Consider the following 24,901-nt stretch of genomic DNA (forward strand, 5'->3'; position numbering starts at 1 on the left):
AGAGCCAGATAACAACCCTGCAGCAGTCCATAAAGTTTGACGTCACATAAAGTATGTACAGAAATATACTGCTGAAGTTGAGCACTTGGGACTGATGGTGGAAAAAATGAATGAACAATGTATATTTGAATTTTAAAACTTCTATAGTAAGACACTAATATAACTGAAGAGTTTATACTTAACCCTGTTGCACCTAAATCTTTTGTTGTGTTGCCTTCATATTGCTGTACTTATTTTATTTCTTAAAATCTGCACAGGATTTCTTACAAATTTAATGAGTATAAAGTGGTAAATATTTTTTCCATTTTTTCCCTCCTTTGATTTAGCTGCTGTGCACCAGACACCATTGCTACAGCAGCCATTGTTGCTTTATTCAACACTGTAACATATCCTTCCTTCAGAAGCTAAGTTGGCTTGAAATTGCTTTGATGAGCAGTGCAACAGAAAAAGGCTGTGTGGAGTCTACTGCATAGACTACAGTGTGCCACGTATCGCACCTGTTTGTAACAGAGCTCTGGCATATAGCTGGGAGATGTAATTCGTATTGTATTAATTGTAAGCTACAAAGGGTGAATTATAGCATAACACCAATACAAGAAAAGTTCTCACACAGTTTAAAATGACAACAAATCTTACACTTGGACTCATTCTTATGCAGAACCTCTAATGTACAGTTAACTGATTTTAGAGTCCCTCTCTTCCGGCCTGACACATGTTCATGGACACACACACATGTAATGAAAGGTAATGCATCTGCTACTCATATAGAGAGAAGTCTGACTATGTATGCCGGTGTGATGAGAGCGCGAAGGAGAGAGAGCAGAGAAGCCAAATGTGTGAAAGTACTGAGTTCGCTCCCTACCCCCATCTTCCTGCTATAAACTCTACCACCCACAGCTGCACACACTTCTCCTGTCACGGTGATAATCTCTTTGTCAGGAGCCGTCTGTTAGAGATTTGTCCGTCTGATTCGGTGAATGTCCGAGTGGCAGGTCGAGCTGTAATGCCACAGGGTGTCCAAGGGTCTGTGTCTCTGTGTGTGTGTGTTTATATGCATGTACGCACATCCAGTGCCATAGGTGGTGGGATATCTGTCCCTGTCAGTGTGTATATCCCTTTTCTTTGGACCTCTGTTTTGTGACAGAAGAGGAATGTTGGAATATAAAGGCACAGATATAATTAAAGATGAGACTGTTATAATGTGAATTATTAGCTGTTCTAACTTTGCTCACTTTTTCACTGTAGGAATCACTTCAATGTGAAGCTCCAATTTGGTGACATACTCGTTTAGCCATGTTATGGCCTCTAACCCTCGTGCTAACACGGTCAATTTGGATTTAACCCAGATGTTAGCGCTACCTACAGATGGCATAACATGTCATCCTTTTCCAAGAGGCTATGGTTATAGCTGCTACCCCAGCAGGACCCCTACTTGTCAGCCACTAATGCTGTGACTGACATCCATCAACTATGAGCCACCGCAAGCTGGGCAAACATGATAGAGGACAAGAACTGGTTGTGTCCCGGCCATTTGAGTGACTCATCAACTGAAATGAGGGTAACCTGGATGGCGACGTCAACACAGACCTCCTCGATTTAGACAAAATGAAGGAGGACAAGGATGACACCACCTTCCAGCAGTTGACCTGGCGTGTATTTACATTTCTCAGGAGGTGCACATCAGAAGAAAGGGTTCCGGTTATGTCGTAAGTTACGATGTAGATCTGACGCAGAAGTATAATTTATGTGTTACTGCAGATTGATCTCACTATACAGCAAAGTCAGCATGTTCCCTTAACATTGTCACACTGTTTATCAATAAAAGACTTGGAAGATATGAATCCAAGCCTTGTACTCTGGTATAAAATATATGTAGTTTATACACTTATTCCATGCTCTTCTTGGGGATGAGTCCAAGGCTGTGGGTGAGCCTTGCAGTCTCCGGTGGGACAGTCTTGTGGTTAAACCTGTCAATCATGGACAAAGAAGGTGCTTCTGCAATTCCCAGTATATCAGGAGGTCTTTCTCGTACTGCTTTCCATTTGAATTGGGAAGCCAGAAAGTTCAACTTCTAAATTAGAATTTGCTGGAAAGGTGGACAGCGCTTCCAGCCCTGATTTCACAATCCAAAATGGCAGCAGTGAACATATACAGTAAAACTGTAAAACCTGTAATCTGTGCTCACAGTGTTGTGTGTGACTCATTACATAAGCCATGCACAGCCAGCTTCTATCTGTGAGTACACACACATTGCAAGTTTTGTGATGTATTAGTGGCTCTAACTTGCCTAGGGAGCATAAAAAATGTTTTTTTTTTCCTTTCTCTTCTGACTACTACTGCTACTACTACTCTTCCCAACTCCAATATCTTACTTAGGTGGATGGAATCCAGCATCAGTCTCCATCCCTTCTAGTTCAAAGAGAGGAGATGCTAGGACAAATGACAGTGCCACCAAGCACCCCTTCAGCATCATCAGACACTTCGAAATACTTTGTTAGTGTCACCAAGTGTGACCACTTCATTTTGCTCAGGGGGGTAACAAAACAATGAAAGTATTCTGCAGCCAGGCAGTTTGCCAATTGTAGGGTGTCCAACCAAAAACAAAAACATAACAAAAGAAACTCCCTTTTCCCTTCATCCCCAGCAGGAGGAGCTCCTGTTCTTTTTAAGGGCAGGGAAATGGAAAAGGACCCCACGTCTTGGCTTGGCTTGAGCATATGTCATTTCTCATGTCCCAAAAGCACAGACTACAGTTTGCTGTGAAACCACCAAAATGTTTTACTTCAGTAGCCAGCAGCTATATTTCAGACATCTCTGCATGCAGGTGATCAGCAGAGGTCTCCCAAAGAGGAGGCTCAGAAATGGCATTTAATATTGCCATTTAAAAAAAAACAAAAACCCAACTAACAAACAAAAAAACTCTGACGAAAAGCAGGGTTATCTCTCGCTGAATGTATTAAACACTTACAAAAGTACATGTACATTGAGAAAGAGTGCTGGGGCCTGTCAACCCCTCCATCCAGGCTGAAAGCTACACTGGCTCAGCCAACGCTGGAAGTCAGTACCTCAGGTTCGGCCTGAGATCCTAGCATACTGTAGCTCAGCTTCTGGAGGGCTGATGCAGTCTGGTTGTGGGGTACATCTCACGTAGAATGAGGATGTGGATCTAGGACTGCAGCTTGACTGGTTTGTCATTAAAAGACATGGTGTTAAGGTGACTGTACCAGGTGATTTCCTAAGTGGAACACTTCACTTCCCAGGGATTTCATAAAGTAACAGTGTTTCTTGTTTTGTTTTGTTGGGGGTTTTTTTTGCTGTTGTTTTGTCTTTGCATCCATCGTGGTCTTCCTCATCTTTATGACAATATGAAATAGCTTTTTTTTTTAAAAATGTAGTGATGAGGCAACCAAAATACTGCAAATATTAATGTCTTAACTTTACCTTTACAGAGAAATGTCATGCCCCTTTCAACAACACCACTGTTGGTACTAAACCAGAAAGTTGCTTACATAGGCATTTTAAAACTTGCATATTACAGGGTGCTAACCTATATCAGGTGCTAACCAGTTTTCCAACTCGTGGTTTACTTAAATATCCACAGATAATATGATATAAAATCCTAAGACCAAAACCAATCATTTGTATTTTTCCATGGTAATAAGGTAAAGTTACAAAGATTTCAATAAATTCAAAATGGCGATATACTCTTAAGATTCTAAGTACATTTTTGAAGTTCTCCCCTTATGAAAAGATAACATAAAATCTGACAAAGCTGTAATTGCCGGGTTGAGTTATTGTTTCTCAAAGCTCTTGTTCTTTCTTTTGCCTTTCATCTCTCCCCTCCCGACACCTTCTCCTTGCTATGTCTGTTGTTTGGTCTCCTCTTGTCACTCCACTGCAATCATCTTCACAGGGGGGCTTGTCATCTGTATCTACTCATATCCTACAATCCCTTTTGCTCCGAGCACTACTGCACTTAAATGTCAGGGCTGATGAGCCCGCCACACCCACCTGACACATCAGCTCAGTGCCTGCTAAAAGCTTTTATGGTGTGCCTGGTGGTTGATATAAATTAAAGAGTTTTCCTTCTCCTTTTTCAGGGATTATGGCTCTAAAGGGACAACTTCAAGTAAGCAGTGGAAAGAGAGCAAAAGGATGGACTATGATTGGTTGCCATCTAGTGGCTTTAACTCTGGCTTGCTGCTGCTGCACCATGAAGGTTTAAAATGTTGGGTTTAGTAGATTTCACTCCTAAAAAAGGCAGGTAATAAGAGATTTCTTGTACCCTTCACAGGCAAGTTGGTGTCAAACATTTTTCTCAGTATTTGTAGATATTAGGAAATAGTTATTAATGACTGGAAAAATAATTTCTTTTGGTGTGACCCTTCTTATTAAATATAAAACTACACTGACTTCACAGCAATTAAATGGAACAGGACCTTTTGTTTATGTTATGAAAATATAGATTTTTTTTTTTTACAAGCCAAATCCTTATTAGGCAATGGCTGATTGATTGCATGCAGGTTAATGTCATCGATCACGTTACTGGGAGCGCTTCTGTCACAAGTCAGAATAACAAATCAAACCAGCTCTTCATACACTTCAATGTCATTTTCCATTCTTTTCCTTTATTTGTAAAACTTTGGCATTCTGGCCAATATCTTCAACAATTGGCTGGGTATAGACAGTATGTACACAGCAATGGATGCACAACACAATGTAATATGTACAGTCCCAATATATTTGCTAAACAATATATCGGTCTTCCTGGTTGCTGACAGTTGTAGAACCAAGCCTGCTGATACAACATACTGTTGGTTTTGCACAACAGTACGTGCAGTCTAAATTAATAAACAATATATACAACATTACTTTTACGGTTGTACAACACACATACTCATACTGCATACTTATTCATCAGTTCGCCAACCACACCTTTTGCCGTTGTGCAGTGCAACAAAACCCAGTTTTTGAATTGGCAAACAAAACTGTGTCCAGAATGTATTGTCTCTACTACAGTGCTTATTTCTTGCACATCTCAAAACGTTTTACCTCTGATCAGCAAGTATGTTTCTAACTTGTGGAGCATTATAATCTACATTGCTACGGCTTAACTGTACAACACAAAGTGCTACTAGTATCTGCAAAAAACCCTGTTCTATCATACCTCGTCTTTATGAGTGAACATCTCATTAGATAAAATCAGGGCAGCAGCATTAGACAGTATATACAAAAATCTGACACAGTGATTCTCCAATGTTTTGGCTTTCAGATACTAATGGCAAACATAAGCCTACTGATAAACACATTTGAGCACATGCAAATTGATGAATTATGCTGGACGTTGTCTAAAATGTATAGACTGCAGAGTGTGCCATGTTTCTTTTAAAGACTACTCAGTGAATCAAAGGCTGTGGAAGACAATTATGCAAGAAAAATCTTGATCACATTTTCTACCAATAAGACTAAATGGCATTGCTATAGGTTCTGTAAATAGTCACAGTCTTCCTGTGTGTTTTGAAATTTGAGCATAGCTGTTCAGTATCTCAGTAGCTGTATATTCCAGACGAGCAGAACAGAAGAGACATGGGTAAAGTGGAAATGATGTTACTCCAGTTGAATGACGACTTGCTGAGGACTAAAGTCTCCCAACAAGTGTTGCTCCACCTCAGACATGAACAACACCGTATGAAAGCAGCTGAATCTGGCAAAAAAAAAAAAAAACTGGTACAGAAAGGTGCCAGTGGCACTGGCCTCTGGTGTTTTTAATTGTACTATACCTCAGCTGTACAATATATATATTTACGCTAGGTTGTTTTGTTCTGCTGGTGCTCGAGTGCAACATCCAGTGGTTCTTAATGTAGATGGCATTTTTAAATAAATAATTCCCTTTGGTAGGATATTTACATTTTTAACAGGCGTGAGTCTGAGGATTGGAGTAAAATATGCTAATCTAAGAGAGATGCTGTGTGTATAAGTTATGACTTTGAAACAAGAAATGCTATGCTTTTGTTGACATACAAAAATATATAAACCATACTGCTACTTTTATGTTTGTGGCACTGAATACTCCTTTTTTCAGTCTACTGTTTCTTACTTTGAACTGCAGCCGTTCCTGCAAATATACAGTAATTCAAGGCAGATAAGAGTTTGTCTTTGTGTATTGTAAGACAGCCTTGCCACTTATATGACCAAGGATGTTAACCAACTGAAATCAAGGCCAGCTTCCAAAGGATGGGTAAGTTAGAAGCAATTGATTTAATAAAATGTCTGTATGTTTGAATTGAAAATTCTCTTTTCAAAATTAAGAATAATTTATTTTAAGGTCTATTATTTGACTTCCTCAGGCCACTCAGTTTCACAGTTTCCAATGAAGGTGCATGTGATGAATTTTATATCAGTGCATCAAGCTGTTAAAATTGAAACAATTCACCGAGTGACTTGACGCTAATCCTGGTGCCAGTACAAGTGGGCCTCTATATTGTCGTGTTATAGTTTATTAGATGTGATTTGTGCTTTTTAGAATGCAGGTCTACGATTAAAAGCTAAAATTATATTTGTGCTGCATTCAAATGGTTGAGGCTATTCCTTTTCCTTAGGATCTGAAGTGAGTTTTGGACTCCCGAGTTTCTTCATCCCTCTCCGCTGAGCAAGGCCAGAAGACTGAACAGGCTCCAGGACAGGGGCAGGAGCACAGCGCCTCAGAGCAGAATAGGTGGCAGATAGAGCCCCCTAGTGGAATAAAAGTAGAATGCATTGTATTGGATCAGTGTTTGTGTAATTCAGGTGACACCTTTACTATCAAAAGAGCCATTTTAAAGCAATTCTTGACCAGACAATCTATTTGATGGTTACCCATTTAATTATATTAGATATTAGCTATTAAATATTAAATATATATATTGTTTTTGTAATAACCTGTTATAACAAAAGAATTCCCAAGCTTTAAAGTAAAGTGCATCTTCTCTTATGTACCTTAATAGCCTATGTTAAAACGTATGATTAAAATGTATACTTAATCTATGAGGTTAACCTATTAGAATTACTAATAAATCATTTACCACATGTGGCTACTCTGCAGTGTTTATTTAGTACTTTAACTATGCCTTTTCAATTGAACAATAACAGATTTTTGTGGCATGTATGAAATTATAGAATTATACTTACTAAAATTGTGTACTTATATTTATTATCAACTAATCAGACCTTGAGGACTACTCTGAAACAGTTATAAAGCTATGCATGCAACTTTGAATCCTACTTCTTTTTGTGCAAATTAATCAGTTTAATAGGAGACCACTCTAATACTGAAAATATGGACATACCAGTAAATCAGCACCACTACTGGTAAAAAGGGAGTGATTTATAAGCTGCATTCCTCTATCCAAATACATCTGATACTTTCAGGTACAATTTAAGTGGTTTTTTTTCCCCAGATACTTTTTAAGACTACTCTGCATTAAACATCGAGGATGAACCAAACTTCTGTTTTAAGGTAGAATTCGCTTTATTTCAGTGGGACTTCCTGGTTAAATAAAATGTTAAAGTTTCTTTTACAGTGACCTGATATAGGTAGCAGCCTTACAAACTCAAAACATTAATAGCATAAAATGTAAGAGCTATAGTATAAAAATACCCACCCCAAAAAACTATAAACATCCACTTTTCTTTGGGGGTCTCCTTAGAAGATTTTAGATTGAACAATAGATATATAAGTGATTTTTCTATCTATATTAACAGGGGATAATATGCTTATCTCTATAGTAATCTGTATTCGTAATTACATACAATACAAAGGGTCTGACCTTGACAATGAGTGGATCTTGTCTGGTGAGACATTTGTCAGAGAGCTGGTCTCTCTCAACAATCCAGGGGTGACGAAGAACCTGAAAAGCATCACAGTGAAACTGATATCAGCTCTGAATGTATATAATGTATATAACGTGGTAACACCACAACCATGGTACATCTGTAGGATTGCAAACAGTGTAGGTATATAGTCAAACACATGATATACTGTCGTGGTTTGAACGTCAGGCTCAGTGCACATGTGTACATCTGGGCTAAAGGAAATTATATGTATGTAAAATTTCAGTTTGTATACACTTTTGTAATCTATTGCTTTGTCTAAATTAATAAAATTCATATCTATAGCATATTCATTATATCATGATGGAAAAAAGAACTGTCAAGGTGGGACCTGCACTATACTAATAGCACAATATGCCATATGACAGGCCAGTTTATTATGGACTAATGGTACCTGTGGGGCAGTCAGACGCTGGTGGGGGTCCACATGGAGCATCTTAACCACAATATCCTGTTAAACAAATGGGGACATGAACAGTTAATATATTTGTTCTGCACTGATACTACGATGCTAGAGGCAAACATTTCCATTTTATGCAAATCAGAAAGCATTAAGACGTTTGAACCTTGGCTGCTTCTGACACCAGTTCCCAGTTTCCTCCTGTGATAATGAATTTCCCACAGCCGATCTGAGCCAGAATCTCCTCTGCTGTGTCCTCGGGACTGCTGGCAAATGGGCTGAAACTGACCAACAACAATGCCCACTTACAGAAAGCAATTCAGTCTAATAAAAAATGCATGACTCCAGAAAACCATGACCTCTGATTTGAGACATTTTCTCTTATTGTCTCACTGTTATTTCACAGTGGGGGGGGGGGGGGGGGGGGGGTGTATTTAGACATCCTGTTTATTGCTGTTGCGGGAGTCTTTGAAGAAAATCGCAACATTGCATACAGTTTACACCTGAACTGTATCACAATCTGTGTGTGTGAGTTGTATTAAGACCATATAAACTCACCCAGCTATCATAGTGTAGAGCAGGATCCCCAGGCTCCAGATGTCACAGGCTGCATCATAACCCTGTTTCCTCAAAATCTGCACATATACAAAGAAAGCAAAGAAAACCACTCACAGATATCTGTTAAATAATTTGTATAAGTGATACTGAGATGCATCTTGTAATGACTGCTGATGTACCTCAGGAGCCATGAACGTAGCTGTGTAACAGGGAGTCATCAGCAAACCATTTTCAGCTCTGAGCTGTTTGGCAAAACCAAAGTCGCATATCCTGATGCATTCTGGGAGTCCACTGTCATCTGCATAGCGGATGTTGCTGGGTTTCAAGTCTCGATGTACAACCTGGAAAAAAATAATAACAAATCACCATTAAGCCTTAATAATGTACATACATATAAATATACTACATGGACATTGCCATTGAAGCTCCCAGCACACAGCTTTTGTGCTGATGTTAATGACCTCTGAAGTTATGGAGTTATGGCACTGGGACTGACCCCCCCCACCCCCATCCCCCCACCACCTGAATTCAAAGATTGATTTTTAAGCCCTCCCTTCATCCAGCTTACCCCCTGTGAGTGTAAATATTCCACAGTTTTGGTCAGAGTGCAGATGATGTCTGATGCATCTCTCTCAGTAAAATTTGTGTGCGTCAGAGCTTTGTCCAGCAACTCGTCCCCTCTCAGTAACTCCTGAACCAGATACACACACTGGCCATCGTCAAACACCTATAGGTAAAGGTGAATGCAGAAGACAGATACAAACAAATATCTTTTAAAAAAAGAAAAAATGCTTAGGAAAAATTACATGCAAATTAAAAATCACTATTCTGCAGGCTCATGTGTTGTACTTACATCTTTCAGGGTAATAATATTTGGATGCTGTCCATATCTTAACAGAATCTCAATCTCTTCTGACGGATCTCTCCTCGCTCTGTCAATAATCTGACATAAATGTGCACAGCATATTAGCATTATGGATCACCAGTGATTTGTAAACATACCTAAAAATTATGTTGTGGTTTTATTATATATTCCCATGCTGAAGTTCTCACAATGACTAACTCTGAGTTACAGCTCAGTAAGCATGCAAGTTTTGTCCAGTTTGACTACATTTTATTTTAATATGTAAGCAGCCCCAAATAGTCATTTCACAAGCTAACAAATAGCCCTGTTTACATTCAACACCATCATAGTAAAGAATATTACTGCCGAGGTTCTAAAGGCAAAGAGTAAATCAATAGTGTATTTAAATAAATTGCAGTTCAGGTTAAGTGTCCCCTACCTTCACACAATACTCCACTGAAGTAATTCTGTGCAGACATCTTTTGCAGACAGAGGTTCCCGTGTGTCCGATTTCTTCTTTCAGATCATAAACATCACCGAAGGCCAGATCACCACAGAGATGCTATGGAGAAAACACATAATCAGGTGCACAAACACTACAACATTACACTTAATGCACATATTAGAGTCACATGTTAAATGACTTATGTAGTTGCTGACAGGGAATTTGTTTGAGGTAATGTTTGGAAAGGTCAGAAACCTAAATACATAAACTGTGTGCTAGTCTGTGATTTAATTAGATGTAGAGTCATACCTGTGCGATGGGGTTGATGTTCAGCTCTTGAGGAGTGGCCGCTACTGTAGCAACACTGGACTCCTGAGTTTGGTTAGTTGCAACGAAGCTAAAACCACGAAACAACTGGTGTGTGTTCGCGCTGGGAGGGATGCCTGGAGAATCTGGATATCCCAAGACACATTGAACCAAACGTCTGCAGAGTGCTTGACAGTGTTTTAGAAATATTAAAGTTTAGTAAAAACGATTGAGCAGTATGGTAGTTTTCTTTTTTTTCTGTTCCTCATTGAACCCAATCGCCTATAACCTATACATTAATTCTGTATTTGCATGTGTGTCTACATGCTTTAGTTACCAGTAGGTGTTCTGGAGGTAAACTCAGGGTCAAAATGGAAAGTGTCTTCAGGTCTGCCAACGGTTGGTTTGAAAGGAGGCCTCACTTCCTTCTTGTACAGCTTCTATGAATGAGGACAACAAAAATGAGAAATAGGAATACTGTTACACCAGCAGCTTAATTCAACACAAATGACACATGATCTGTACAGGTGGTATAAAAGTCAGAAGAAAACACGATGTAAAAATTTTGACTATAGCGTGTTTGGGGGGAAAAAAGATCATTTTAGTCAGATCTGATCAAAAATGGGCCACAAGTTTGCCGAGTTTGCACAGAAATAAGACAAATAAGTAAAATTTACTTATTTAAACACGGAAAAATAGTTGCCCAAAGTGCAAAAGTTGTAATATTACAAATTAAAACAATTAAAAAAAAAGAGAACAACAACCAAAGTCTGCCCTGCACCAGTTCATCACTGTAACCATTAAACTTCCCAGTTTAGCCTACATTTACAGTCAAGTATAAACTTTGATTGACACGGACTTTTCCTTTAATATATTTTCAGAATTGGAAATATCCAGACAATATATGTACAGATCCAATATCCAATTAAAAAATATAAAATGATTTAGGACAACTTTATTTTGTCATATTATAATATGACTTGCTAAGGAGTCCTTACCTTAGAAAATAATCTCTCATCTTCCTGTTTTTTCTTATACCTTTCTCTGTCTGGAGTGATATTATCCCACTTTATCATTTTTTCCTCACTGGGTACAGCCACTGTACCATTAGCTAGCAGACAGACACTGTGCAAAACTGTAGCACTTGTTACACCATTCATTCATTCATTCATCCATTCATTCATTCAACTCTTCTGCTTATCATCATTGAATGCTGCACGGATAAGATCTTGGAGAGGCTTACAGCTGCTGTGAATACTCAGAATAACATCTCTGAGCGCAAATTGGATTACATCTTGGGGAGGCTCACTGTGGTCGTGAGTTCTCAGAATCGGCTCTTTGAGCACAAGAATGACAACGTCACAGAGCGCAAGTTTGATAACATTATGGAGAAGCTCACGGCTCTCCAACGGGAGATTGAGAGACCAGTGTTGGACTGTTAGAACAGCTTTGAAATTCATATGAGCTGTTCGCACTAAAGTAAAAAGCACCATCACTTCATGCGGATACCCTTTCGGCGCCAGTTGCGGTCGCAAGGCTGGAGCCAAACAAAAACACCCTGATAATGACTGTGTTTAGACTGTTCCTTCCCATTCCACCCCCCACCCGACCCTGTGGCTTGTCAGGTGTTCCTATTTCACTGCAGGGCAACCTGCACATGGCGAATAAAGCCTTGATTGATTTATTGATCCTTGTCAGAGTTGTGGGGGAGTCTATCGCAAGGCTAACACAGTGAGACAAACAACCATTCACACTCACATGGGCAACTTCAAATCATCCATTACCCCAATAATTGCATTCTTTGGAGTGTGGGAGAAAACCAGAGAGAACCCACGGAAACATAAGGAGAACATGTAAACTCCACACAGAGAAGCCCCACCCAGATGGTGAAGCTGAACTCAGGCAACAGTGCTAACCACCACGCAACCATCCATCATACAATATATTTTGTTCTTCACTAGGGATGGGTATTGATAAGATTTTCACGATTCCGATTCCATTTTCGATTCTGTTTAACGATTCGATTCTTTATCGATTCTCTTATCGATTTTTTTTTTTTTAAAAAAGGAGAACACTAAGGTCAATTAGCTTAGATCTTTGTTTTATATCTTCTCTTTGAACAAGATAGAAATTTAGGAGTAACATGGCCTTACAAACCCAACAGTGAGATCTTAACAGATCCAACCTACAGCTCTTCAATGGGGTGTCACAGGGTCCCCAGGAAAAAAAATTGTGAATGTAAAATAATAAAATAAATATTCTTCTGTAGCAATTACACAAGAATATCCAGTAATGTCCCTGCCTACAATTAAACACATTCACTTACCGAAAATCGGGGGCATCTGCTGTGGCAAATGGGTGCAAGCCTTTTACCACAAACTTAGTCACAGCTCGGTGACATTCGTCTATCCTGGCCTGAAAGGAGACGCTACCGGTAGACTGTAGCAAGAACTGCCAGCATCTGAGCCAGCCAGACTCTGTCTGTCTCTCTCATCATGGTCACCTAAATGCACAGTAATGGCAGGTTTTGTAATAAGGCAGATCGCGCTAACATAATATGCACTGTTAGTTGATTATTTACCTGCCGTATTAACGGGAGAGGACGTGCAAACGTTACCGCTGCTGCTGGGTTGAGATTCACGAATCCGGAGCGGAATTAAAAACACGACATTCATTTAAGGTTATCGCGTGTTTTGTGAGCAAATGCTTTTGCATATTCATAGTGTTTCCTCCCTTAAATGAAATATCTACTTTGCAAGTATTGCAAGTTGCCCTGTTGTCATCCGTTCTCGTAAAGTATAACCAAACTTTTTAGCGTTTGAGCCGCCATGTTTCCTGCCAGGTAAATGACGCTCCGCAACGTGGTGACGTCATTCGGGGCGACTGGAATCGATAAGGGAATCGTTTGCAAAAATGGCAAACGATTCCAAGGAATTGAAACAGTGGGAACCGGTTCTCAACAAGAACCGGTTTTCGATACCCATCCCTATTCTTCACTGACTATCATATTCAATTATTCATTAACCGAAGTAAAAAAAAAAAGAAAAGAAAAAAAAGTAGAGCAAATTAGAATGTGACAGAATACAACAAAGTCCTTCTAGAAGCAAGTGCTACAACTTGGCACCTATCTTGAAACACCTCTCAGGACTTCTGAATAAATGTGAATATCTATCTTACAGCAGCAGAAAGGCACATGCTGTAATACTGAGTATAGCCTGCAGATGTCACCATTGCAGTGCCCATTAAAGGGAACAATCTTTCTGGGTTCCTATTACTAGCATACATGGAAAGTAACCAACAGAGACTATTAGAAATTGGGAAGTATTGATGCATTTGAGTATTGGGTTTTCATTTGATAGTGTTGAGAAAATGAGGCTACAAATCTTTACCATTTCAAAGATCAAGACATTAAAGAAAGGCTAAGACCGCAAAGTCAGAAAAGGTTTTGATGAATGATGGTGGAATCATTCTGCCTGATAAAGTACAGTGATTTAATTAGCATAGTGCAGAATAGAGCATAAGCCTCTTACTGACAGTTGTCACATCAAGCCAGCAACACCATGTGTAAATGGGAGCATGTTGTGTGGAAGTGAGCAGGTAGTAATGTAGTGAGGAGGGCAGCAATGGGAACCCGCAGTGAGGGCAGAGATTAGCGAGCATGTAAAGCCGATGATAGTGGATTCTGATAGAAATAAGAGCGCCATAATTCACAAAAGCAGATAAATGAGAGTCCCAAGCCTTCCAAACATCTGTGATTAAAAAGGAAGGGTGCTTTAAGAGATCAGAGCAGATATTTATAGGGAGGATGATTACAATCAATAAAACAAATGAGTCTATGATTGCTTTGCTGAGATTTCTGCTTTTAAAACTGATTTAAAGGAGAGAGAAAAACCAAATCCCCTTTTATGGCAGTCAGCAGGCTTGGTGGTGTGTAACCAGCATGAATATGTGTCACTTTTTTAAAGTAATGCTGGATGAATGGAATGGGAATGAAATAGCCCTATCAGAAATGCAATCTTCAAATTTATAAAAATGACATGAATATTTTTTCTGCTTCTGTTGACAAATGTTTCAGTCCACAAATAGTGTAGGAGGGCTTTGTTTTCTAACATGCAATAAGCACAGCTTGCATTTTGAAGAACGCCAAGGGGACAAATTGTTTTTCACTGTACATCCAAAGGAGCTGAGGTCTCAAGGTTAGATAAAGATAGTTAGGATAATGACTTTAGTGAAAACATTTGCACATGAGCCAACTTTCTGAGACAAAGGCTATTACAGATAAGAAGATTAGTTGCAAAAAAAGTTAGGCAAGATGGACAGAAAAGGAAGTTAGGGGTTTTGCTGCTAACCAACATCACATGAGCATGTTAAAGTGCCGTGACTGTGGACAACTCTTGAGGAAGTGAAGGAGGAGTTGTCTTGACAAGGCATACCAAGTAAACCTGATCCATGTGATGCTGATTTCAAGTTTAACTCAGGTCAATAATCTCATTACTGCACTTTAAAACTACAACAGCAGTGTAGTTGATGCAGTAAGAAATTATTGTTATTCATAAATGTGGGAAAGACAATGGTTATAAGACAATAACGGTATAATACAAGTTTATAGTACCCAAATATCTATATCGCAGAATACTCTTAATAAATTATGCTTACATTCCAGTCTATTGATGCAAAGAAGCGATGCCTTTTTATTTCTTCTACTCCATCTGGTCCTGCACCTATAAGTAACACAGATTAAGAGAATCAGAATCAATCGCAATGCCTTTTATTGTCATTAAATCATAAGATGCAATAAAACTGAAATGCTACATCCTCATGTACCTCCAAAATAAAATCAATTCACACAATTCAACAATCATTCACACAGTAAAACAAACCCTTTCAGTTGAAGATAATAAATAATTATGAATATGAAGGAGTAAAAAGTAAAAATAAATAAATAAATCCACCATGCCATGGTGCATTTAAAAAACTGTTCTTTAATCCATTTATCCTTTATTTTGGTGGAAATGTAACATCTACCACAGGGCAACAGGTCAAACAGCTGTTTCCAGGGCGATGATGGCCCTTAGTGATTTTTTTAAGGCTCTTGAGAGCTATCTCACTCTTGCATTTAAATCACTGTTAAAATGATCATGAAGGAATTTAGCAGGTGAATTTCTTGTAAACCATGAATGGACAAAGTATCATTTCTAATGTTATATGTGGTACATTTGTAATATGAATAGATTTTTTTTTACCAAATTAAAATCAATTTTGACTTTTACTTTAGATTGCTAATGCAACTACTGGACACATTATTAGGTACACCTTGTTAGTGCTGGTACTTTTCCCTTGAGAATTTTCTTAATGCTTCACACTACAGACTCAACAAGGTGATGGAAACATTCCTCAGAGATTTAGATAGGATCACACAATTGCTCTAAATCTCCCATCCCACCACATCCCAAAAGTGCTCTATTGGATTGAAATCTGGTGATTATAGAGGCCATTTGAGTACAGTGAACTCATTGTCATGTTCAAGAAACCACTTTTTTATTATCGGAGCTTTGCGACACGACACAGAAGCAGCCATCAGAAGATGGGTACACTATAAAGGGATAAAGGGATGTACATGGTCATTAATAATATTCAGGTAAATGTGATATGTTGATACTAAGGGGTCAAAATGTACCAAGAAAATATGCCCCACACTATTACACCATCATAAGCAGCCTTAACCCTCCTACAAGGCAGGATGGACCCATGCTTTCATGTGTAAACAAATTTCTGACCCTGTCATCTAAATGTTGCAGCAGAAATTGATACTCATAAGACCTGGAAACTTTTTTCTTCCAGGCTTCTGTTGTCCAGTTGGGTGAGCCTATGTGAAGCGTATCCTCAGTTTCCTGTTCTAGCTGACAGGAGCAGCATGAGGTGTGGTCTTCTGCTGCTGTAGCCCATGTGGTACAATGTATTGTTTATTCATTCATGCTCTTCTACATCAACAGGGAATTTTTGCTCAGAGAGCTGCCACTCACTAAACATGTGGGAAATACCAGTAGATCAGAACAGTTTCTGAAATATACAGATCAGCCCATTTGACACCAACAACCCTTCTACAGTCAAAGTCACTTAGCTCACCTTTCACCCCATTCTAATGACAGATTTGAACTTCAGCAGGTTATCCTGACCATGTCTACATGCCAAACATGTGACATGTGACGCAAATTGCTGCTGAATTTCTAAAATATTTGCCCAAATGAGGTGCTGATTAGGTGTACCTATTACAAGAGACCAGAGAGTGTGTAACTCCTGCAAAATAAGAAGTGACTTCAAAAGTTATCCAAATGGACACAAACTGCTGATGTTTAAGTTTCTAAATTTATTCTAAAAACACATTTAATTGTCATTGTTCAAGGTTTTTATACATACCAAGTCGATTAGCAGGATTTCTCTTGAAGAGCGCTCTTAATAAACTCTGCACTTCAGGACTGAGGAACTGTGGCATTCCCAGCTTAGCCCTGAACACACAAGCCAAGAAACAGGTTTATGCATGTTTATGTCTGCTGACAGTTTATTTTTATGTTCATTCAGGTATAGTGGATCTCTTGAGGTTAATAATTGCAGATTTATATAAGCAGCTTATCCTATAAAGCAACCCTCAGAAATCAAAGATACAATATAGATAATTGAAATGCAGTTGGAAAATGGGAAACAGATAAGAATTTTTAAATATTACATCCTGTAAAAGATGTGAAGGTTCAATAAAATAGCAACAATAATTAGTCTTACTTTAGAATAAGTGCCATTGTTTCTTTCCGATCTTTTCCTTGAAAGGGTAATGATCCCGTCAACATTTCAAACTGGAAAACACAACATAACAACTGTCAAAACACGTCCGCCCAATAATGGAAACTGTGGAGGTGGATTATCTCATTAGCATGCTTGCTTCAAATTTTATTAGTCATTTGACTTCCACTGCAAACGGGCCAAATCAGAAACAAAGCGGTTGAAATTAACGCATAATACCATGACCTAAATCACATTTAACTGGAAAAGGCTGAGAGGCATAAAATACAGATATACACTGGTTAACGCTGTAACAAACCTAACCTACTGTGGACCCTGATAATAAACTTTGCCACACCCAATGGTATTCGCCCACATTAAAGATTGGATTACAATGTGAAGTCATTTTCAGTAATCTCTTTTACGTTTCAATATCTCTACAGCATATTGGGAAATATTCAGCTATTTATTTGTTTATTTTAATATCAGTACATTCCTGACACCAGACAAGGGCAGACAGGGTTGACATCTTCCCCTGGTGACCTAATGTAGCTGCCAGCTGTCAGTGAATGTTTAACCTCTCAGTATTAGTAAAGTAAGCCACCAGGCTAGCAAAACAAGCAGCATCCAGCAGATGCACGTTTGCTGAAAATAATGGGACCTAATCTGCCAGATGCAGTAATTAAAGTTGTTTTACTGCCAGAGGAAAGCCAAATGAAGAAATCAGTGCACTGGCATATTATCTAAGAACTGAGTTTGCAGTTAATTCATATTAGATAAAACATACAAGCCAGCAGAGTGACTACATGCTCAGAGGGAAAATTAGTCATGCATGTCAGAAGTGTAGAGAGACTATCAAAGTAAAAGACTTACCATAAGCACGCCAAATGACCACCAGTCAGCGCTTTGTGTATGACCTCTCCTGTTTACAACCTCTGGAGCCATGTACTCTATTGTTCCACAGAAGGAATAAGCCCTTTTATCATGGTCAATAGCTTCCTTACTCAAGCCAAAGTCTGGATAGTGAGACAGAGACAAAAGGGGATCATAGTCAAAAGACAAATAGAGACAGAAAAGCAGAGAATTACAGTTTTCAGTCAGATGTACTGACCTGTAATCTTAATATGTCCTTCTTCATCCAGAAGAATGCTTAAGAGGGAGAAGAGAACTTTAAAATCAGCATCGAAATAGTTTTTCTAAAATGCATAAAAGGGATGTTTATGAGCTAGTACTTTTCAGGCTTGAGATCCCTGTAGATGATCCCCAGACTGTGTAAATGGTCCAAGGCCAAAGCCAGCTCTGCAAGGTAAAACTTCACATCCTCTTCTGTGAACATTACCTAGTACAAATGAACAAATGTATTAAATATAATGTCCAAAAAAAGAAAAGTAAAGGGAAACTGGTCTGTTATTGATTCGCATATTTGTTTTTGAGCTCTCTCTTATGAAATTCCCTTTTCACCAGAGCCAACCAAACTATGGCACATTGTCTCAATATGTGTGCCTCCTTTAAAGTACAAAAAAATGACTGTCTTTGATCTCTTTCACAGGCGAATGATGGGAGTTATACAAACACCTTCCCATAACAAACAGTGAGCAGTGGATTATGATTTGAACCAGGAAGCCTACCTCCTTGGACAGACGAGTAAAAAGGTCTCCTCCTCGGAGGAAATCCAGGATCAGGTAGAGCTTCCCTTCTGTCTGGAAGGCTACACAAATACATAAGTACATGCACAAACAGAAATGCAAGTTAAACACGTCTTGAGGCTTTAATTGCTGTATTGAGGACTATAAAGTATTCTATTATTTTGTGCACAGTCTGCACATTTATCTGCAGTTGTGTATAGATACAAATAAGGGCAGACGACAATGACTTTTCCCTCATTTTTGAACATGTATGCAATGAAAAAAATGACTTGTGAAATGTCACCTTGTCTTTGTGTAACAGATCAAAATGACTAATTATCCAACTGCTCTGCTGAAGTCCGTCAACAGCACACAGCCCCATTTAAACAGACACTAGCTGTTGATTTAGAACTACAGGAACGAGGAATTTAGACCAACTCAAAATAGGTTTTTTATTTATTAAACAAATAATGACTTACCCAACACAATTTTTCTATGCTCATTTCTGGTTCCACACCTTTATTCCTTAACTCTATTAAAGTAGCTTTGCACGATTCATAGTTCAACAATATCCTTATTTGCCCTGTACTGGGCTTTACTACTAACCCTCGGTTCATCTACTGTCTGAAATAAGCCATTTCATCTTTCTTTCCCCTACTTAAACTCAACTTTCCCTTTAAGTGGATGCTATTTGGAAAACAGCACACAACCAAGAAAAGAAAAAAACTCTGAAATAGAGCATTTAGGGCAATCTGAGTTTTTGCCTTATTACTTGTACATATGCTGACCTGATTACTTCAAATCTTAGGCCATGTTTAATGGCCAACCATTCACTAATAACACTATATATCATTCTACATGTATAATTAAAATTTATTCCAACACATACATGCTGAAAAAGCACAAGTAATCCATACTCACCATAGTGAAGTTTAACTATAAATGGGTGGTTCACTTCTGCCAGTATATCTCTTTCCATCTTCGATCGCACACGATCCCGAACTGAGTAGGAGATAGAAGGCAGTCTTTTTAATGAAGTTTCAGCCAGTTCATTCTGTAAAATGTCACGTCTAATAACACAAGTACGTGTTATGTAGGATAAGAATGCATTTCCTTGAAATTAAAGTAAATTAAATCCAGTGTAGCCGGTTTATAGTGAAATGAAAACCACAATAACAGTGTTATTGCAACATCTGTCTGCTTGACAAGATGACAGTGTAACTCTTTAGATTCCAGAGGTGCAGGTTAAGAGGATTAAGGCTTGTACAAAGTCACTAAATCAGCACATGACATCTGAACCTGCTTTTACAGTACACCCCTGTTTACAATAATCTCGGCTGACGCAAAACAGTTTATCTGAATCAAAAGTACAAACTAACCTCTTTTACCCAAAATCCCCTTGAATGTAGGGCACTGTGAGAACTTGGGCAATGATATATCTATTGCTTCTCTACTAAACCAATAATAATTTTAACAAATGACCATGACTCAGATCTGATCCTCTGTGGACCTGTGCTTGTTTTGTTTCTTTCTTTAAATATAGTCGATAACAAGAACATGATACAAAAGGGCTTTGTTTGAAAGAAACATTTTTTTAAATTATTATTACTATTTGAAATGATGCCAATGGGGCAATATGCCAAGTGTATTTGCACTAAATCACCTTTTAGCGTTGCCTTCTTCAGGACCTTCATGGCATATAGCTGTCCTCTGTCCACTCCTCTTATTTTTCTAACCAGAAACACCTGCAATGATAATTACCATAAACATCACATTTTGTGCAACTGTTCTTTCGTAGTGACGTTTCTGAGACAAAAGAAAAAAACAAACTTGTCATTTATATTTCACAACATTTAAAAATGCTATATTCACCCTTAATTTGTAGGTTACCAAGCTGGAGCAAGTTACCATCACGTTACATAAAAGAGCCACATCAAAAAGAGCCACCGAAACCGAAATGTGGATTCGGTGCAACAGAGACAACAGCTACGATTTAAACAAGGTCTGCAATAATTTAGCAGACATATAGCAAGCTATGTAAACATGCTGTCTAAGCCACACTGTGACATGACCTTTTGTCCATGCCTGCAGCCTTGGAAACGGCAGCCACATGCCAACATCTGCTGATGTTTCACGTAAGGCCCATTCCGACCTCTAATCTACAGTAACATTAACAAATTAGTGGGCCTTTACTAATTTAAATAAACTTGGTGATCTGTGAAACCGTTGTCAAGGCAGCTAATCTACAGATAATTAGAACTAGATGGCTTATCATTAGCAGATGATTGGCTGGTAAAGCATAATCAGCTGCGGCACTGAAATCAGACACGCATATATTCACTGTGCCAAAAGGTAAGTGGACATCTCCTGGCTCATTTGAATCTAGATTTTTAGAGTTAAGCAGGACCTTGATTCTAAGTGGACTAAAATAGTGCACTTCTTTTTTACAGTTGCATTTTAAGAAATGCTCGCCTCTTTTCAATAGCATAAAGCAAGTACAAAAAAAAACAAAAAAAAACCACGATTTCTTGAGTTTGTGTGAAAAGCTTTGACCAATCTGCACTGAATCCAACACCTTTGGGAGGACTTGCAGCACTGACTGCGAGGCAGACCATATTGCACCACATCACTGTCTGACCTTAACGTTCTGGTGTCTGAGCAGGAGCAAATTCCTGCAGTGTGGTTTCAGGCTATCTCGGAAATACTTCCCACAGGACTGGAGGCAATTATAGCAGCATATTAATGCTGATGGTTTCTGGATGAAGTGCTCAACAGTCACACGAATGTGCACTTACTTTTGGGCATCATCAAGTGAGAAGTCCACATATTCTAATAAAACAGAGAGGAATACATGTAGCCTCAGAGGTGACCTTCTAGACCTTTTAAGGTTATTTATGTTTGTTTTTTTTTATCCGGTATTGTCAACACTGATATTTTCCGTAAGGTCAGTGTCCCATCACTTTCATCAGATTAAAGCCTTAAAGCTGCAGTAAGTAAATGGTTGCACATTGTACCTTTCCATAGGATCCCTGTCCCAGCACTTTAAGCAGTTGGAACTGTGAAGGGTCTGCTTTCTCACAGCCCTCCTTAACATGGTGGCTGATGTCAAACTCCTTAAGTACACTGTCATCCTGATGAAAGAAAAGATAGAAGTCATTATTTGTGGATTAGGGTTAAGGTGAGATTTGAACGAGTTAATAAATTACACTTTACAACATATGAGCAATGATTAAATTGTGTCCCTATAACCTCAATGTGCATTTAAAAAGGCTGTCAATGTAATAATTACTCATTAAATCCATACCTAAAGATAGATAGTCAACTACAAGCCATTATATTGCTATCAAGATATTGGCTGAGGTCACTGGAAATCATGCACAGTGTAAGCTGCCTTTTTCAGCCTATTCAGTCTGCTTAATGAAGTGAATGACCAACTTTCAACAAGAGGCAAGGCTTAGACTGGATATTGTGACAATATGATATGCACTGCCACTTCTTTTATACTGTAATTCTGTACAAAACACTATCAGGACTTGGTAAACATGGGTAATGGTTATAAATCCATTCTTCTAGCCTCCACTTGTTTGATGAAACCTGTTAGATAACCTTCATTTTTAGTATATGATAAGATTCTGTCTGTCCTGAAGGATCACTTGGCTGAGGTATTTTCATACCCTTTTATGCATTTAATGCAGCTTGTAATCAGCTACTAACCCATCCTCGTGGAATAGTTTGATAAGAGAAAGAAATTCATCCCTCGATCTGGGAGCCAGAGTGACTGAACGTTCACGTGAGGCTGAAAATAATCACATGGTCTCATTTCTCCAGTGACGGCAAGTCATTTGATGCCATCTCCCTCCTAAAGTTCCCCTTAAACCAGAAACATCCACCAAAGCAAGTCATGAAAATAAATACAGCCTTCAAATGTTATTGTCATTATAGCAAGGATAAAACAGCTGGTTTCTCCAAAGTATTTTCCTAACTATCAGGAATTCAGAGGTAATTGCAGTCTGATTTTCCAGATTGATGTACCATCAAGAAAGCAACATAGGAAAGGTTCTCATCTTGATAGTACAATAATGACTAATACGAACTATGCCATACCAGTGTAGACAGTGGAAGTCTAAAAACCATACAATTACTTGAATAGCAAGAATGTAGATCTATAACCTACAACACACATACAATAGATTCAAGGAAGATGAAGGAAAGAAGATCTCTTCCAGTTTGAAGATGAAATGTGCAAAATAGGTTATATTTAAGGGCCATTTTGTAGATTTTACTGTTTAAAACTGAATTGAATTATAAATGGGTGACTAAAATATCAGTTTGTATTATATAGTATTTTTGCATGTTGATGCACTTCGATCAAATCAATCAATGGGCTAATTTACACACAAAAATATAAAGTCCAACTTATTGTAATGGGATTTTTCACCAGTCACTTTGAGGTCAATGAAGGCCTGGCTTCAACTGTAACATGCTGGAAAGTTTAAACTCATACTGAGCAGACTGTCCCCTTCTTTTCTTTAATTGCTGGTTTATTCCTTAAACAAGGTCGCCTGAGTAATTTCCACCCACTCCTGATGGAGCATCAGAGCATCCCATTCCAGGGACAGGCGACTAGACAGGTAAACAAACTCAAGCAGGCAGGCATTTGCTAAAATAAAACAATCACGTTAACGTAGCCTGTAAAGATGATTCATCAGCACTCCTTTACAAAGAAAAGGGAGGGATAAGGTGAGGTTTTGCTCCATTAATATCCAAAACATTCAGGTAGATCTGCAACAAAAGACTCACTGCCTCTCTCTGCCCTGCTGCTTTGTTTGGGCTATAAATAAACCTCCACTGCTGAGGCTGACCGCTGAATCAATCTGTCTGTATCCATTTATCTATCAACCTGCTCGCCTTGTTGCTTGTTTGCCCGTTAGCGTTTCTGTCTGACTATATTTCCATACAACTTCTCTCTCTCTCTCTGTGTCCGTCACAGCACAGTGACTCCCTTCGTGTTCCTCTATTTTCTAGCTTCCACACGGCCAAAGAAAGCAGCAGCAGCTGTAGAACGACGCAGCAGTGACTCCTGAAACACTCCAAAACAAACCAAGTAACACACATTTTTCCACAATCATTCCCATGTGTACATGGACTGTTCACACACACACACACACACACGCAGTCCACTGTCTGCTGCACATGTGAGCTGGTGTCTGGGCTGTTACATTCCCACAAACGCACATGGTGCAAATGTGATGCAGCACCCCTCACAGCAAACACGGATCCACGCATATTTGCATTTGTGTCCAACTGATCTGCTAAGGCCACTCACCTCCACCTGGCAGAACCCAGCGGTGTTTTTGTTTCTTGCCGCCTTGTTCTTCAGGTAAATAGAAAACCATCTCCTCACCGTGAATTTTCGCGTGCTGGTATCCATGGCAACGAGCAGATTTCTCTCTCCCCTCCTTTATGTATCTATCCCATAATGATAATCATGTCCCCTGCCGGGGGTCCTAGGGTAGAAATTGATCTTTTATTGGTTTGTTTATTTGTCTCGCAGCTTCATCACTGGTCCATCCTCAATGCGGTCCTCGCTCTTTAGGTTTCCCATCATTCGCATGCGCCTCTCGTCCCTCCGGTGGCTTCTCAGACGGTCCCGTGTCCCTTAGCTGCAGTGGACACCGGCGAGCACGCAGACAGAGTTGTGACAGAGGCTTAAAGCTACGCAGGCCGACAGCGGGATGATGAACGGGACCTGTGCTGCTGGGCTTGGGGTTGCCTTGTGTTTTGCATCAGGCTCTCTGCATGAGGCTGCAGGGAGAGGTGACGAATAAATCTGTTCCGCTGAATCAGGTGGTGCGTGTGTGTGTGTGAGCTCCCTCTTCACATCTCTGCCCGTGCATGTGTTTATTCATCCCCTGCTCCCTACCTCCCTCTCTCTCTCTCTGCAGACCTAGGGATTGTCACCAGTCACATTGTGTACCACCCCTCCCTCTCTTATTCTCGCCCCTGCTCCTGGCCCTCACCTCCCTCTTCGTTTCTCCAAACAGCATACAGCAACAGCTGGTGAGGTCACATGGTTGTAA

The 24,901-nt window shown here is 39.2% G+C and overlaps 1 protein-coding gene across 2 annotated transcripts; it reads right to left on the bottom strand.

Moving 5' to 3' along the window:
- Window positions 1–4,608: 4,608 nt before the first annotated feature.
- rps6ka2 (ribosomal protein S6 kinase, polypeptide 2) lies at window positions 4,609–24,722 on the bottom strand. Of its 2 annotated transcripts, none has more exons than XM_085167389.1 (22): window positions 24,148–24,722; window positions 21,836–21,952; window positions 20,485–20,566; window positions 19,743–19,823; window positions 18,825–18,904; window positions 18,429–18,535; window positions 18,308–18,345; window positions 18,070–18,212; window positions 17,200–17,270; window positions 16,840–16,928; window positions 15,079–15,143; window positions 10,760–10,862; window positions 10,426–10,610; window positions 10,111–10,233; window positions 9,681–9,770; window positions 9,396–9,554; window positions 9,007–9,168; window positions 8,828–8,904; window positions 8,436–8,553; window positions 8,264–8,320; window positions 7,806–7,886; window positions 4,609–6,732 (listed from the first exon to the last, which is right to left on the bottom strand). In XM_085167389.1, the coding sequence occupies exons 1-22, from the start codon at window positions 24,250–24,252 to the stop codon at window positions 6,583–6,585; spliced, it is 2,283 nt and encodes a 760-aa protein (XP_085023515.1). In that variant the 5' UTR covers window positions 24,253–24,722; the 3' UTR covers window positions 4,609–6,582. The 2 variants fall into 2 exon arrangements, with proteins under 2 accessions (XP_085023515.1, XP_085023524.1); XM_085167398.1 differs by having other exon boundaries at window positions 10,426–10,568; window positions 24,148–24,718.
- Between the last annotated feature and the right edge of the window lie 179 nt (window positions 24,723–24,901).

This window comes from Neolamprologus multifasciatus, chromosome 1, assembly GCF_963576455.1.
Source record: "Neolamprologus multifasciatus chromosome 1, fNeoMul1.2, whole genome shotgun sequence".
NCBI lineage: Eukaryota > Metazoa > Chordata > Actinopteri > Cichliformes > Cichlidae > Neolamprologus > Neolamprologus multifasciatus.